The 16629-nt window shown below is 41.4% G+C and overlaps 1 protein-coding gene across 1 annotated transcript; it reads left to right on the forward strand.

Annotated features, from left to right (window-relative positions):
- The first annotated feature begins 2782 nt into the window (after window positions 1-2782).
- On the forward strand, window positions 2783-16597 carry opa3 (outer mitochondrial membrane lipid metabolism regulator OPA3). Its single transcript, XM_069908834.1, has 2 exons — window positions 2783-2961; window positions 12693-16597. The coding sequence occupies exons 1-2, from the start codon at window positions 2820-2822 to the stop codon at window positions 13019-13021; spliced, it is 471 nt and encodes a 156-aa protein (XP_069764935.1). The 5' UTR covers window positions 2783-2819; the 3' UTR covers window positions 13022-16597.
- The last annotated feature ends 32 nt before the right edge of the window (window positions 16598-16629 follow it).

Genomic DNA, 16629 nt, shown 5'->3' on the forward strand with positions numbered 1-16629 from the left:
TGTTTCAACACAAAAATCAATGTGTACATAGCAAGGGCAGCATGAGATCAGTGTGGTGAGGTTCATTGAGGAGCCTGATGGGGAGGGGAAAAGAGAGAAAGGGGAGGGGAAAGGTGTTGGAATATAGGGTTAATTAGAGGGAAGGAACTGTCTTTATACCTGTGCTTTTGCACTCTTGGGACCTTTCCCTGGTGGGAGAAGAACGTGCCTGGGGAGGGATAAGTCCTTCAGTACGTTCAACTTGTACATTAACAGCATGTTCCTGTAATTGTTTATCTTAAATCATGAATTGGCATTTACAGGATATAAGAACATAAGAAATAGGAGCAGGAGTCGGCCATTCAGCCCATCGAGCCTGTTCTGCCATTCAATGAGATCATGGCTGATCTAATGATCGGCTCATCTCCACCTACCCATCTTTCTTCATACACTTAATTAAGAATCAGAATTTATTATCGTGAACAAGTCATGAAATTTGTTGTTTGGCAGCAGCGTCACAGGGCAAACATTCATATCATTACCATCTTACATTACTATAAAAAATAAAATCGTGCACGAAAAGTAGGCAATGTCTGTGGTTCATTGATTATTCAGGAATCTGATGGCAGAGGGGAAGGAGCTGTCCTTGTGCCACTGGGTGCTCATCTTCAGGCTCCTGTACCTTTTCCCCGATGGTAGCAGAGTGAAGGGGGCATGGCCTGGGTGGTGGGGGTCTTTGAGGATAGAGGCTGCTTTTTTAAGACCGCCTCGTGTAGATGTTCTCGATGGAGTGGAGTCTGGTGCCTGTGATGTCGCAGGCTGAGTTAACAACCCCCTGGAGTTTATTCTTGTCCTGAGAGTTAGTGCCTCCGTACCAGGCAGTGATGCAACCAGCCAGAATGCTCTCCACGGTGCACCTGTAGTGGTTGACGAGAGTCTTTGGTGACATACCGAATCTCCTCAGACATGTCACAAAGTGTAGCCACTGGCGAGCCTTCTTTGTGATTGCATCAATATGGAGGCTCCAGGACAGATCCTCAAAGATGTTGACCCCTAGGAATTTGACGTTCTTGACCTTTTCCACCACTGAGCCCTTGATGAGGACCGGGTCGTGTTCCCCTGACTTCCTCCTGAAGTCCACAAACATCTCCTTAGCGCAAGGTTGTCATCATTACACCATTCAACGTGCTGATCTAACTCTCAGCTGTACGCTTCCTCATTGCCATTTGAGATTCTGCCTACTATTCCCCTTCTATATAAAAATCTATCAACCTTGTCTTATATATTGAGTTTGCCTCCATAAAGGCATCTCTGGACAGGCAATATTTTTAATTAAACACCTCGAACTGCTGCATCATGTGTGATGGAGAGGTGGTTAGGGAGTTTCTGGATTCAGATGTAGCATTGGTGGTGTGTGACTGGCTATGAACTTGAAGGTGGAAGTGCTCAGGTGCTCATTCTCTGCAAGTCATACAGCAGGGAATCAGGGTCTTTGGCCCATTGTCTGTACTGTCCACCAAGCATTCAGCTTGACTCATCCCAATTTATTCTCCCCATTAAATAAGAGTGCAGAGAAGATTTACTAAGATGTTGCCTGGACTTCAGGAACTGAATTGCAGGGAAAGGTTAAACAGGTTAGGACTTTATTCCCTGGAGCGTAGAACAATGAGGGGAGATTTTATAGAGATATTTAAAATTATGAGGGGGATAGATAGACAGAGTAAATATAGATAGGCTTTTTCCACTGAGGATAGGTGAGATACAAACCAGAGGACGTGGGTTAATGTGAAAGGGGAAAAGTTTAGGGGAACTTCACATAGTGATGGGAGTGTGGAATGAGCTGCCAGCTGAGGTGATGAATGCAGGCTCAATTTTAAGAATTAAGAAGAATTTGGGCAGATACATGGATGGGAGAGGTATGGAGGGTACGGACTTGGTGCAGGTCAGTGGGACTAGGAAGAAAATGGTTCGACACAGACTAAAGGGGCCAAGGTGGCCTGTTTTTGTGCTGTAGTTGTTCTATGAATCTAGTTCTCTCGCAGATTCAACCATTACACATGGAGGGGATCGGGATGGGGGGTGGTGGGTATGAGCTGCAATTTATGGCGGCCAATTAAACTACAAAGATGTCTACATTTTGCTTGTGCGTACCCGTACCCCAAGCTCCTCAGTCACTGCCACTGCTGCAAGTCTGCCTCCAGCATCCATGCTGCGAGGTGGTTGAAAGATGCAGCTTTAGTGGAATGAGTGAGCCATCTAGCGTTAGCAAGTGATGAAATACCCTCAACGATACCCCGTCCTGTTTCCCCCTTGATGAACTAATTTCAATTCCCCATAACATGCTCCTGCTGACCCCACACGTCCTCTTTCACCACCTTTCGGTGCCCCAAACAGTCCTTCCAAGTGAAGCAACATTTCACTTGTGAAGTAAAAACACAATTTTAAGATTTCAGATTTATTATCAGGGTGCATACATCAGATGCATCCCTGAGATTCCTTTTTCCTGCAGGTATGGCAGTTATTGGTAGTGCAAAAGATACACTGTGCAGGGTTAAACATGTAAACAAATAAAAGAAATGCAAACAATATGAGAGAGAGAGAAAACATCAATAGAGTGCAAAATGAGACCTTAAACAAGTCCCTGATGGTGGAGGGGTAGCAGCTGTTCCTGAACCTGGTGGTGGGGCTGTAAGGAATATATGGGGTAGCACCACATTGAGGGCCGAAGGGTCTGTCCTGCGCGGTCCGTGCCCGAGTTCAGTCCTGGCCTGCGGGCTCGATGACGTCACCAAAAGAGGCGGGACTTCAGCAGCAAGGGGAAGTGTCGTCAGGTTGCCAGCATGGTGGTCGGCGCCTTCCCCATCGCCAAGCTGCTGATGCTGGGCGTGCGGCAAATCAGCCGTCCGCTCGCCAACTCCCTCAAGGCCAGCGCCCGGAGAAGCGAGTTCTTCAAGGCCTACGTGTGCCAGCCGCCAGCGCAGGGTGAGCGGCCGGGGCTTCGTCGGCGGGCCCGGGGAGGCGGCGGTCGGCGCGGCCATTAACTGCTGGGCGGGCGGGCAATGACGGCCGGGGTGACTGGCGGCCGCGTCCGTCAATGACGGCCGGGAGGCGTGGCCTTCAGCGTCCAACGAGGTGCCCACTCTTGTTGATGGGCAGCGGGAGGGGGCGGGTTGTTGAGAGGACGAAAGTCACATTGAGAATGGGAGGAGTGAACCACAGCGCAGAAACAGGCCCTTCGGCCCCTCTAGTCTGTGTTGAACAGCCTCGTCCCACTGAACTGCACCCAGTCCTTAGCTCCCATTCTTCTTTAATTTTAACATTGAGCCCACATTCACCACTTCAGCTGGCAGCTCATTCCACCACTTTCTAGGTGAAGAAGTTGTCCCTCATGTTCCCCCTAAACTTTTCCCCTTTCACTCTTAACCCATGTCCTCTGGTTTGTATCTCACCTCCCCTCAGTGGAAAAAGCCTATCTACATTTAATCTTCCTGTTCCCCTCATAATTTTAAAGGCCTCAATCAAATCTCCCCTCTTCTACACTCCAGGGAATAAAGTCCTAACCTGTTTAACCTGTTGCTCAGTTCCTGAGGTCCGGGCAACATCCGAGTCAATCTTCCCTGCGCTCTTTCTATCTTATTGATATTGTTCCTGTAGTTAGCTGACCAAAACTGCACACAATACTTCAAATTTGGCCTCACCAGCATCTGACATAACTTTAACATAACATCATAAGTCCTCTACTCAATACTTTGATTTACGAAGGCCAATATGCCAAAAAGCTCTCTTTACAACCCTATGCACCTGTGACTCCACTTTCAGGGAATTATGTATCTGTATTCCCAGATCCCTCTGTTCTACCCTACACCTCTGTGCCCTACCATTCACTGTGTACGTCCTTCCAAACTGCCACACCTCACACTTGTCTACATTAAATTTCATCTGCCATTTTTAAGCTCATTTTTCCAGCTGGTCCAGATACTTCTGCAAGCTTTGAAAACCTTCTTTGCTTTCCACAACCTTGCTGATCCAATTTACCACATTATCATCCAGATCATTGATATAGATGACAAACAACAATGGTCCCAATACTGATCCCTGAAGCCCACCACTAGTCACAGGCCTCCAGTCTGAGAAGCAGTCATCCACCACCACTCTCTGGCTTCTACTTTCAAGCCAATATCAAATTCCGTTTACTGCCACACCAGGAATATCAAGTGTCTAAACCTTCCTGACTGACCTCCTATGTGGGAACTTGTCAAAGGCCTTACTAAAGTCCATGTCGACAATATCCTCAGCCTTTCCTTCATCAACTTTCATGGTAACCTTGAAAAACTCTAAGTTCTGAAGAGTGACTGATTAGAGAGGTTGAATCTTTTGAATTGTGCAGTGTCTGTTCAGTATATGCTACCTGTTTAGTTGTCGGGATTTATTTGAGAAGGCAATGAATAATAAGACCATGACATCAGTGCAGAAATAGGCTTTTCAGCCCATCAATTCTGGTGGGCAGAATTGATCATGAGCTGATCCATTTTCCCACTCAGCCCCACTGCCCACCCTTCACCCCATAACCTTTGATATCCTGAACCTCTGCCTCAAATATACCCAATGACCTGGCCTCCACAACCACCTGTGGCAACAAGTTCCGCAGATTTACCACCCCCTGGCTGTAGAAAGCCCTCCATATCTCTGTCCTAAGCAGATGCCCTTCAATCCTGAAGTTGTACCCTCTTGTCCTAGACTCTCCCACTATGGGAAACAACCTTTCTACATCTATTCATTATATGAAATGTTTCAATAAGATCCCCCCTCATTCTCCTAAATTCCAATGAATAGCTATCAAACGCTCCTCATTCCTGGAATCATTCTAGTGAACCTTCTCCAACAACAGCACATAGGAGCCCAAAACTGCTCACAAGTGATGAAGAAGGTTGTGAAGTAACCATCAGTATGTCTTATTTCAACTCTGAAGTTCTGAGAGTGAAGAGTGATCTGGGATTCTGTTCCAACTCGAAGCCAACAGCCCAAATTAAAATCAGAACATTTGAGCACAGTACATTGTTGTGCCAACCTACTCAACAAACTAATCCATCCCTACCTCATAACGTTCTGTTTTTCTTGCATGGTGTGCCTATCTCAGGGTCTTTTAAATGTCTCTATTGTCTCCACCACCACCCCTGGCAATGCATTCCAGCCACCCACTACTCTCTGTGTTTAAAAAAAACTTATCCCTGATGTCTCCCATAAACTTTCCTCCCTTCACTTTGAACAGATGTCCTCTGGTGTTTACTACTCCCACCATTTTGGCTATCCACCTTATCTATGCCTTTCATAATCTGGGTCTTTTCCAGAAATCTTGATTCAGTCTCTCCTCACACTTTCATGTTTAAATAATTCTTCCCCAAACTGCTCCATTCTGGGTAATGGCTGCTTTGTATCTTTTGTCTGACCACATCCTTATTATAATTTCAAAAAAACCCTGCAAAAGTAGTCAATCAGAAATAAAACTGGAGAATGCGAGAAATACTCAGGAGGTTAGGCAGCATCTGTGGGGAGAAATAGTGAAGCTTTCGGGTCGATTCCCTTTGACTGAAAAATGGTCATCGGGTTGGATTCAGAGGCTGTAGCACCCACTGAGAGTGGATTTGGAACTGTTGGCTCTGAGTGGCACAGAAGCAGTCTACAGATTGAGAGATTTGTTCCCCCTTTAAGTTTACAAATTGTTTCTCCAATCAGTGAGCGGGAGCTGACCACCCTCGTGATTTTATAAATCTCCCTCGGCTTCCAAGGCTCTGGGGAAAAATGGTCCAAGTCCATTCTTTGTGAATATTTTTCATTTTCCATCAATAACAAGATGACATCACAGACTTTTATAAAATACACAGAAATCCCCTAGCAATCTACATACATGTGTTTTTTCCCCTCTCCCTTTAAAAAAAGAAAAGAAAGAAAGGAGGCTGGGTGTGGCATCAGTGCATCTGACGAGTGTCCATGGAGCCATCCCTTTATGTAGTTTCTTTTATTAATCCATCTATCGGTAATTTTTGTGGGGGGTGGCTACAGCTGTGCTCCCACATGGCTGTCATATTTTAACAAAGGTGCTATGTCAACTTCTAAGATTATACGTGATTTTTTTCTTTTTTTTTTTTTTTTTTTTTTTAAATTTTTTATTTTTCACACCATAAATCACAATAGCCATGATATACACTTTTTCTTTTCCACACATTTACAGTGACTTTTTCTCCCTCCCCCCTCCCTCCTCCCAAGCCACCCCCCCATCCCCCCCCCTCTCATCCATTTTAGTTATACAATCTAGGTTGCATTAATTCAGTTAGACAATGTTGTCATTCAACAAAAATACACCAGAAATTCTACTGAGTCCATTCTTTTCTTTTCTTCTCCTTCCATCAACTTAGGTAATGTTTGTTCCCGGTAGGTTTTCGCTATTGTATTTAATGTAAGGCTCCCATACTTGTTCGAATATTTCAATATTATTTCTTAAACTATATGTTATTTTTTCTAATGGAATACATTTATTCATTTCTATATACCATTGTTGTATTTTCAAATTATCTTCCAATTTCCAGGTTGACATAATACATTTTTTTGCTACAGCTAGGGCTATCTTAACAAATCTTTTTTGTGCATCCTCCAAGTCAATTCCAAATTCTTTATTTTTTATGTTACTTAGGAGAAAGATCTCTGGATTCTTTGGTATATTGTTTTCTGTTATTTTATTTAATATCTGATTGAGATCATCCCAAAATTTTTCTACTCTCTCACATGTCCAGATTGCATGAATTGTTGTTCCCCTTTCTTTTTTACATCGAAAACATCTATCAGATACTGTTGGGTCCCATTTATTTAACTTTTGCGGTGTAATGTATAGTCTGTGTAACCAATTATATTGTATCATACGCAGCCTCGTATTTATTGTATTTCTCATCGTTCCAGAGCATAACTTCTCCCATGTTTCCTTTTTTATCTTTATATTTAAATCTTGTTCCCATTTTTGTTTAGTTTTACCATTTGTTTCCTCATTTTCCTTTTCTTGCAGTTTAATATACATATTTTTTATAAATCTTTTGATTAACATTGTATCTGTAATCACATATTCAAGGTTACTTCCCTCTGGTAAACTCAAGTTGCTTCCTAATTTATCTTTCAAGTAGGATCTCAGTTGGTAATATGCCAGCGCTGTATCTCCCGTTATATTGTACTTATCTCTCATTTGTTCAAAGGATAAGAATCTACTTCCTGAAAAACAATTTTCTATTCTTTTAATCCCTTTTTTTTCCCATTTTCTAAAGGCAAGGTTGTCTATTGTAAAAGGGAGTAGCTTATTTTGCGTCAATATTAGTTTTGGTATTTGGTAATTTATTTTATTTCTTTCTACATGAATCTTCTTCCATATATTGAGGAGATGGTGTAATACTGGAGAAGTTCTATGTTGTACCAATTTTTCGTCCCATTTATATAATATGTGTTCAGGTATCTTTTCCCCTATTTTATCTAATTCTAGTCTCGTCCAGTCTGGTTTTTCCCTTGTTTGATAAAAATCTGATAGGTACCTTAATTGTGCGGCTCTATAATAATTTTTGAAGTTTGGCAATTGTAAGCCTCCTTGTTTATACCATTCTGTTAATTTCTCTAGTGCTATCCTCGGTTTCCCCCCTCTCCATAAAAATCTCCTTATTATTTTCTTTAACTCTTTGAAGAATTTTTCTGTCAGTTGTATTGGCAATGCCTGAAATAAGTATAGTATCCTTGGAAAAATGTTCATTTTAATACAGTTTATCCTTCCTATCAGTGTTAGTGGTAGCTCTTTCCAATGCTCTAAATCGTCCTGTAATTTTTTCATTAGTGGATTGTAATTGAGTTTATATAATTGGCCTAGATTTTTGTTTATTTGCACACCTAGGTATCTTATTGCCTGCGTTTGCCATCTGAATGGGGATTCCTCCTTAAATTTTGAGAAATCCGCGTTATTCATAGGCATTGCTTCACTTTTATTTACGTTTATCTTGTATCCCGACACTTCTCCATATTCCTTCAATTTCTTATATAGTTCTTTTATTGATAGTTCTGGTTCTGTTAAGTACACTATCACATCATCCGCAAACAGACTGATTTTATATTCCCTGTCTTTTATTTTTATTCCTTTTATATTATTATCTCTTCTTATCGATTCTGCTAGTGGTTCTATAGCTAGCGCAAACAATAATGGTGATAGTGGGCATCCCTGCCGCGTTGACCTGCTTAAGTTAAATTGCTTTGATACATGTCCATTTACTGTCACTTTCGCTAACGGTCCCTTATATAATGCTTTAATCCAATTAATATACTTCTCCGGTAAACTGAATTTTTGCAATACTTTGAACAAGTAATTCCATTCTACTCTGTCGAAGGCCTTCTCTGCGTCTAAAGCAACTGCTACTGCCGGTGCTTTATTTCCTTCTACTGCATGAATTAAGCTAATAAATTTACAAATATTGTCTGTTGTGCGTCTTTTTTTGATAAATCCAGTTTGGTCTAAATTTACCATTTTCGGTACCTGTTCTGCTAATCTGTTCGCTAATAGTTTAGCTATTATCTTATAATCTGTGTTTAGCAAAGATATTGGTCTATATGACGCTGGTGAGAGTGGATCTTTCCCTTGTTTTAGTATCACTGTAATTATTGCTGTTTTACATGAATCTGGTAAGTTTTGTGTCTCATCAATCTGGTTGATTACATCCAGGAGGGGCGGTATTATTAGGTCTTTAAATGTTTTGTAGAATTCTATTGGGAGTCCATCCTCTCCTGGTGTCTTATTATTTGGTAAATTTTTTATTATCTCTTGTATTTCTACTGTTCCAAATGGTTCTGTTAATTTATTTTGTTCCTCTATTTGTAGTTTTGGTAGTTCAATTTTAGTCAAAAATTCATCTATTTTCCCTTCTTTCCCTTCGTTTTCGGTTCGGTATAATTGTTCATAGAATTCTCTGAAGTTTTCCTTAATTTATTTTGGATTATATGTAATTTGTTTGTCTTTTTTCCTTGTTGCCAATACCATTTTCTTAGTTTGCTCTGTCTTAAGCTGCCATGCTAGGATTTTGTGTGTTTTTTCCCCTAGTTCATAATATTTCTGTTTTGTCTTCATTATATTCTTCTCCACCTTATATGTTTGTAATGTTTCATATTTTATTTTTTTATCCGCCAATTCTCTTCTTTTGGTTGTATCTTCCTTTATTGCTAATTTTTTTTCTATGTTTATTATTTCCCTTTCCAACTGCTCTGTTTCCTGATTATAGTCCTTCTTCATCTTGGTTGCATAACTTATTATTTGCCCTCTAATGAATGCTTTCATTGCGTCCCATAGTATAAACTTATCTTCCACTGATTCCGTATTTACTTCAAAGTACATTTTTAATTGTTTTTCAATAAATTCTCTAAAATCCTGTCTTTTAAGTAGCATGGGGTTTAATCTCCATCTATACATTCTTGGAGGGATGTCTTCTAGTTCTATTGCCAATAACAGGGGTGAGTGGTCCGATAATAGTCTAGCTTTATATTCCGTTTTCCTAACTCTCCCTTGTATGTGGGCTGATAACAGGAATAGGTCTATCCTTGAGTATGTTTTATGTCTAGTCGAGTAGTATGAGTATTCCTTTTCTTTTGGGTTTTGTTTCCTCCATATGTCCACAAGTTTCATTTCTTGCATTGATTTAATTATAAATTTGGTTACTTTGTTCTTCCTGTTAATTTTTTTCCCCGTTTTATCCATATTTGGATCCAAATTCAGATTGAAATCCCCTCCTATTAGTATGTTCCCTTGCGTATTAGCTACCTTCAAAAAGATATCTTGCATAAACTTTTGATCTTCTTCGTTAGGTGAATATATATTAAGTAGATTCCAAAGCTCTGAATATATCTGACATTTTATCATAACATATCTCCCTGCTGGATCTATACGTGATTTTTTTTTTTTTTTTTTTTTTTTTTTTTTTTTTTTTTTCCATGAGGGATACATCAGTGCATCTCCTTAGTCCACCGACTGATTAGAAGAGGGGAGCCAGATTTCCAGGTCATGGCTATACATTTTTTTTTGCTTATGGACAAAGCGATAAATATGAATTGAATTTGGATAATTTGTAGCTTATGTCCATAAGGTTCCTCGTAGATACAATGTTGGGTCCAATGGAAAGGCTACTTTCGTTATCCCAGCAACTATAATACAGCAGCAGCATTAATAGTCTTGTTTGTTTCTGTGAATCACTGATTGTAAAACTGTAATATCCCTCTTTTGTTCAGCAGCTGCTCAGGCATTCTGTTCGTGATCCTTTCAGGGGTTCAGTTCAAGTCTGTATTCTTGTGGGTTTTACCCCTTTTCTGTTAATTCCCGGGCACATAACATGGCTTCCCTTAGCTCCTAAAAGTGTTTTCTCTCCCCACACAGTTCTTAGAGTGGCCAGTACAACATCGCATAATCTATTTATTAATCTCGCAATATATTCTTGGCCTGGTCAAATTCTTTGAGCAGTGCTGAACTCAGATCAGGGAAGAACATCAGTCTGCCCCGCCCACCCCCCCCCCCCCCACCCCCTTGGAATTCCACTGGTCACCCTGTCTCCCTTGATAGAGCCATTGGTGCTCTCTGCACTGTTTCCTGGTCCTGGCTATTACCAAATCAAATCAGAACCCAGCTTCAGGTGTTGATTTGGGGTGGGATAGGAGCCATTTCTATGACTGGGAGGGGAGGGGGGGGCTCTAAATCGATCCCTTCCCAACACTTCATGGATCTAGCATTCAAAGAACTCCACAAAGTCCTTCCCTTCCTCCCCCTTTTTCAGGCCCAATAGTTTAATTGCACTGATTGTAGTTTTCCAAATATTCCAACATCCATCAGTTGCTTTTTCTCGACGACCCCCACGTCGGCTGTATTTTCCAGTTTTTCCTATCTGTCTTGGACATCCTCCATCCTACTTTCCAGGGCCCTGACACAATTTGTCAGCGCCCCAGTGGAAGTCTGCAGACTGAGCAGACCCTCGGAGACCTCTTTCAGTCTGGTGTCCAGTCGCTGCTCCAGTCCTCCAATCTGGGTGGCCAGCGAGCGCACTGCTGCCAGAACATTAACATCGGGTGATCCCGATGTTACGGGCTTCATCCCGCAGCTTCAGCACTAGGCCCCGCTAACAGCGCGGGAGCCCGCGAGTTGCTAGTGTTGCGTGGATTTTCACTCAACGGTTCAGCCGCTTCCAATGGGTCCTGCTCTTCCACAGTCAGTTTCCTGCTCTTCCTGCCCATATTTCTTCTGTGAGGATGAATTTAAATTCTTTATATAGACGATATATTTTCTTGTTTTGGTGGCTTTTTGTCGGGAGCTCTCTGGACACGTCTTTTAAGCTTCCCCGCATCACGTGACTTCCGATCAAGTCTCTCCTTCTATCCAAAGCTCTCCTCTCCTTTAACATCCTCATGAATCTTTTCTCTGCACCCTTTCCAGATTAATGGCATCCTTCCTAGGGCAGCACGGTTGGCGTAGTGGTTCCTTTACAGTGCCAGCGATTGGGACCGGACAAGGGTTCGAATCCTGCACTGTCTGTAAGGAGTTTATCCTTCTCCCCATGTTTGCGTTGGTTTTCTCCGGGGATGTAAATTGAGCAGCACAGACTCGTGGGCCAAAATGGTCTGTTACTGTGGTGTATGTCTAAAAGAAAACTGGGTAACCAGAACTGTCCTCTCATTACAATCATAGATGATTCAGTCCAAGCATCATCTGTTAGCTGTGATTAGGAGAAAGGGTAAGTGATACCACTGAACAACTCTTTTTTTCCAAAAGATTTGCTTCCTGAAAATAAAAGATTATGATAGACAACATCAAGCTGAACACAAAGATAATTTCACATTTGCTGTCACATAGGAAGATGGAGAAACATTAAATTAACTTTTATTGAATTTAGCATTAAACATATACTCGCCACAAATGTAACAGCTGTTGAAATATTGACCTGAAGAACATGTGCATCAGTATGCATTCAATCTCTATCAATGCACAGCAGTAAAGCACGAAAATCTGAAGACACCATGTTTAAAGTAAAAACACAAAATGCTGGAGAAACTCAGCAGGTCAAACAGTGTCCTTTATGTAGCAAAGGTAAAGACACAGAACTGACGTTTCGGGCTTGAGCCCCTCATCACAGTATGAGAAAATGCCAGCAGGCGTCTTGAAAGATGATAGGTGGAGAAAAGAGGGAGGGAATGCACACCATCCGTATGTGAGCTGCTTTTAGGGCCTGTCCACATCTATCCTGACTAAGCAAAAACAAGCCTAAGACAACATTTGCACTTAATGCATGCCCAGGCATGCTTGGACTGACCAAATCGGCTTGTTTTGTAGACTTAAAATACGACCGGAAATCACAAAAGTAGGTTAAATTTAAAAAAAGAACATGTTAGGAAATTTTAAGGTGATTTTTCAGATTCAGCAGCCCAAAATCCAGAAAATAAACCCAAAAGTGTTCAGGAACAAAATCTTCATTTTCCAGTGTAATTGTCAAAAGAACCAAAGATGCAGAGAAATAGCTGAGATCTATTGGAATTGTATTCCACAGGAATTTCTTAAAAGGAATGGGAGGAACTGGGACTTGTGGGAGGGATGGTCCAAATAGCCTCCCGATGTATTTTGGTTTTCCACGGCAGCAGATGGTCTCACCTCATTGATCTTTCTGTTGCAGCCTATCACTGGTTTGAGATGAAGTTAAAGATGAGGATGATGGGGTTTAAAAATGCCCAAGTTCAACCCTTGAACGAGGAGATGGCGGCAGAGCTAGGCTCGGAACTCCTTGGAGAGGCCATCGTCTTCATCGTCGGGGGTGCTTGCATCATGGCCGAGTACATGAGGCAGTCGGCCAACAGCGCAAAGAAAGAGGAGGAGCTACACAGCACACTGAGGAACCTGGAGCAGCAAGTGGCGCACTTCTCATTGACTGTGGAGGAAATGGACGCGCGCCTTCGAGAAACTAACCGGCTCGTTTTGTCTTTGCCTGCCCAGCGCCCAAAGTAGCCTTTGGACCACAAAGAAAACCCATCAATCGCTATGGAGATCGATGTGCAGGTTGGGTTAAGAAACATCTCCGATAAGTGTGTCATTTAGGATGAGGGATCTGAGAAACTGCTACAAGGAAGATGTGATTCGCCATTTTAAATGCCCACTTGCTCATTGATGAGGTCGTGTGTGCCTGCATCCAATGCTATATCTGAATAAATCTCTCCTCTGTAGTTGCAGGTGGGAAGAGCAGCATGTTTGACACAGTAATGTTTTACTGATGCCATTCTTAATTCTTCCTGAAAAATGCAAGAACTGCAGACGCTGGAATCTTGTGAGCGAACGATGTTCACCTCGAGGCGCTCAGTATGTCAGGCAGCATGCACGGAGAGATATGGTCACTCAACACTTTGGGTAGGGACCCTTTACTTTGAGACTAAACTGGGAAGAAGCAATAGCTTATATTATAATAGGGTGACAAACATTGACTGTCCATTTCTCTCCACGGCTATCACTTGACCATCTTAGTCTCTCCAGCTTATTATCTGATTCGCTGTGCGTGTTGCAAAACTTTTCCCAGTTGAGCCCGAGAGACTCGAACCATGATCCAGGAGGCAGTGTTCCACTGAAACCATGTTAAGGAAAATGCATCATCATCGACTCCAATGAGCAGAACCCCGTTGACTCCCTGCCACCAGGAAAACCACACCTTTGGAAATCTTTGTCTATCGGGAGGTTCCATCAGAGAATCTTCTCTCCCTTTCCTCCAGAACTTGGGGGTACAGACAATATGAATGAACCAAAGCAAAGCTCGTCTGATTTAAAACCATTGCGCTAAATGTGACTTGCTTTTTTTGTTATAAAGAATAAGATTGCAGAGGACCCCAGGGTCCAGTTAAAACAAGGAAACGACTGTGCATACACATTGCTCTCACTACAGTCCTGGAACCCATTTGTCGCATTTCGCAGTCCCTTTAAATTACAGGTGATTGTCTGCAGGAAGAAAACTTCATGATTGATTGCAACTAAGGAAGGGCTTTTCTTAGAGCGTTCTTGCTAATTTACAATAAATACTGTACTGGGAGTATAAAGCACAGAATTAAATTATTTAGATTTGATTCCCAATCTGTTGCTTGTTAGTAATTTTTCAGGATGGGGTCATTAATGTCATGGGCACTCTTGGTTGTGAGTTCTTCCTGAAGGTGAAAGTGAGCAGGGTGTGCAAGAGCCTTGGTGAGATCTTAAAACTGCTGGAAAGTTAAAATCGTTCAATATTAAGAATGACTCCAAACTGCACCTTTTATAAATCTGATACAACAGCAAATTCATTTTGAGTGGTCTTCTACTGATGCCTGGCAAAAGCTATTTGTGATGAAGATTGTATTTTTATTTAAAACTCTGAATAAAATGGTGGGAAATTATCTCCTGGTCAGGCGTCAGTTTGGACGCAGAATTGCTTCAGTTCAGTGCTACGGTCTGCACTGTAAATGCTTTGTTTAGGAGTTCAGTTCCCTCTGTCCATAACTGTAGAAGCCAAATTAACTTAACAATGTACAGTAAAACCCAGTGACCCGAATTCAAGCAACTGCCTCATGCAACCAGCAAAAAAAATTGTGGGAATAGATTAAAAAAATGAAAGTCTAAAATTGGCTTGCCTTGCCATTAGTTCACCAGTCGTGCATCAAGCAATCTCAAGCATCTGGAAAGTTTGCTTATCTGGCATATACAATCCCCATAAGTGCCAGATACCAGAGATCCTACTGTGTTGATGTGAAAGAGCGTAGCAATTGTCTTGCTGTTGCACCCACTTTATTGTAGTTTTAAAAACATTGCAGTACCTGAGTATAGGATTCATGGTGTGAAACACTGAGGGAAACGTGCTTCTGACAACATCAGTGGGTAAAGGCCATCTCTTTAAAAATTCAAATGATTAAAGTAAAATGTGAAACACGTTTTGCAGAATATGGCATTGTGCTGTAACAATCTGTATTTAATCTTGGAGTGACTTCTTTTTGGTATTTGGAGCAGGACTTTTAATCGCCTTTTAAATGCCTCATTCACCCAACACATCTTCAAGGGTAGTTCTGACCTTTAGGGGCAGGCACATTGTTGGAAAATGGATGTTTCAATTTCTAGCCAAGGTTCTGTATCCAGTGATAGTTGAATGTAACGTGACTTTCGAATTCTCATCAACCATTTCCAGAATCGCTGACCATTGAAAATATCGTTGAAACACAGCTCCCCACAACTAGCCTTGGGGAAAGATAGTTGCCTGTGTAACTGCAATGTTCTGATTCTCCCTTCCATTGGCAACATCCAGTCATAGTACCATTTGTTTCTGGAGATGTACAGTTGTGAGTTTTTGCTTTTGGCTGAAGTTCAGTGAACCATTAGCCCACATGTCAGCTTCACTTCAGATTGCTGTTGAGACCGACTGGTCTGGCAAGGTGCCAGCATGTATGTGTTAGCCCAGTTGTGAAAGGGTGATGTTTTTTGCCATTTATTTGGCCAGAAATCCTTCCAAAACCCCAGGTACCCAGCATCTATGGGGAGCCGTAGATGCCACATAAGTGAATTTTCCAGTTGCCTGGTGAGTTGCACAATTGGTGAACTAACACCGAACTGTGTCATTTTTAAACTTGCTTATTTTTTACCTATTTATTTTTGCCAGTTACTTGAGTGGCGAATAACAGTTTTTAAAACTGTCTCTCGGAGTCTTGCTGAATGCTGTGATTGGCTCTCCAGTTTGGTTTTTAACCATCTTGCAAGTCAACAGTCCTCTGCACCACACTTGCCGTCTCCTGGAAATAACAACCTTTTAAACGCCCATGGCCATTTAACAGCTGGGCCAAGGTGCTATTCAGTGGCTTGGATGGATAACTTAAAAAAAAATCCATCTTTTGACCATCTCCCACAAAAGATAAAAAACACAAAATCCAAGGTTAATAATCTGAATTCATTAATACAACAACATCAGACAAACCTCTTGAACTGAAGTAGACAACCAAAGAGTTTGTGTCCTCTATTCATAACCTTTGAAAAATGAGTACACAAGTGTTAAAAGGGATCTGATTTTTGTATTTATGTAGTGGAGTACAAACCTTGAAGGGTAATAACCTGACAATCTGGTTCTGTTCCAAATGATCAAAGCGTCAAAATTAATGTGATATTAAAAATTAGTCTACCAAGGCTAAAACTTTATGGAATAAATGCTGTATGGGTTGGAGGGTACAGTTTTAAATCCACTAATGTTAGTTTGTTAATATCTTTAATATAGCTCTCCAATAGGATAAGATGGAACTGAATAATATCCAACAGGCCAATCATCCTTTCTTCAACGACCCCCACCCCAAACTTTATTTCTGTCTAAATTTCTTCTTTGTGTCTGTGATATTTGTCTCAACCTTTTCTCACTAGTGTGCTTTACATTGTCACTTCAAGTGGGAAAACTGGGGATCCGATACTATACTGTACATGTTGCTGTATATCATTTCTAATATTAAAGAAAGTGGACAGCAGAGTATCCAAGATCGGAAGCTTCTTGTCCTATTTACCTTGATGCGTTTTTTGCTGTAATAAACATCACAAATTTTGTTGGAATGAAAGATTTATTTACAAAAAGGACC

The sequence above is a fragment of the Narcine bancroftii genome, chromosome 13 (genome assembly GCF_036971445.1).
Source record: "Narcine bancroftii isolate sNarBan1 chromosome 13, sNarBan1.hap1, whole genome shotgun sequence".
Classification (NCBI taxonomy): domain Eukaryota; kingdom Metazoa; phylum Chordata; class Chondrichthyes; order Torpediniformes; family Narcinidae; genus Narcine; species Narcine bancroftii.

Bases quoted from the DNA above. Each gene is read 5' to 3' on its own strand.
- opa3 (XM_069908834.1), top strand. From the start codon at position 2,820: ATGGTGGTCGGCGCCTTCCCCATCGCCAAGCTGCTGATGCTGGGCGTG. The intron at 2,962-12,692 runs GTGAGCGGCCGG...TTTCTGTTGCAG, and splicing joins GTGCCAGCCGCCAGCGCAGG to CCTATCACTGGTTTGAGATG.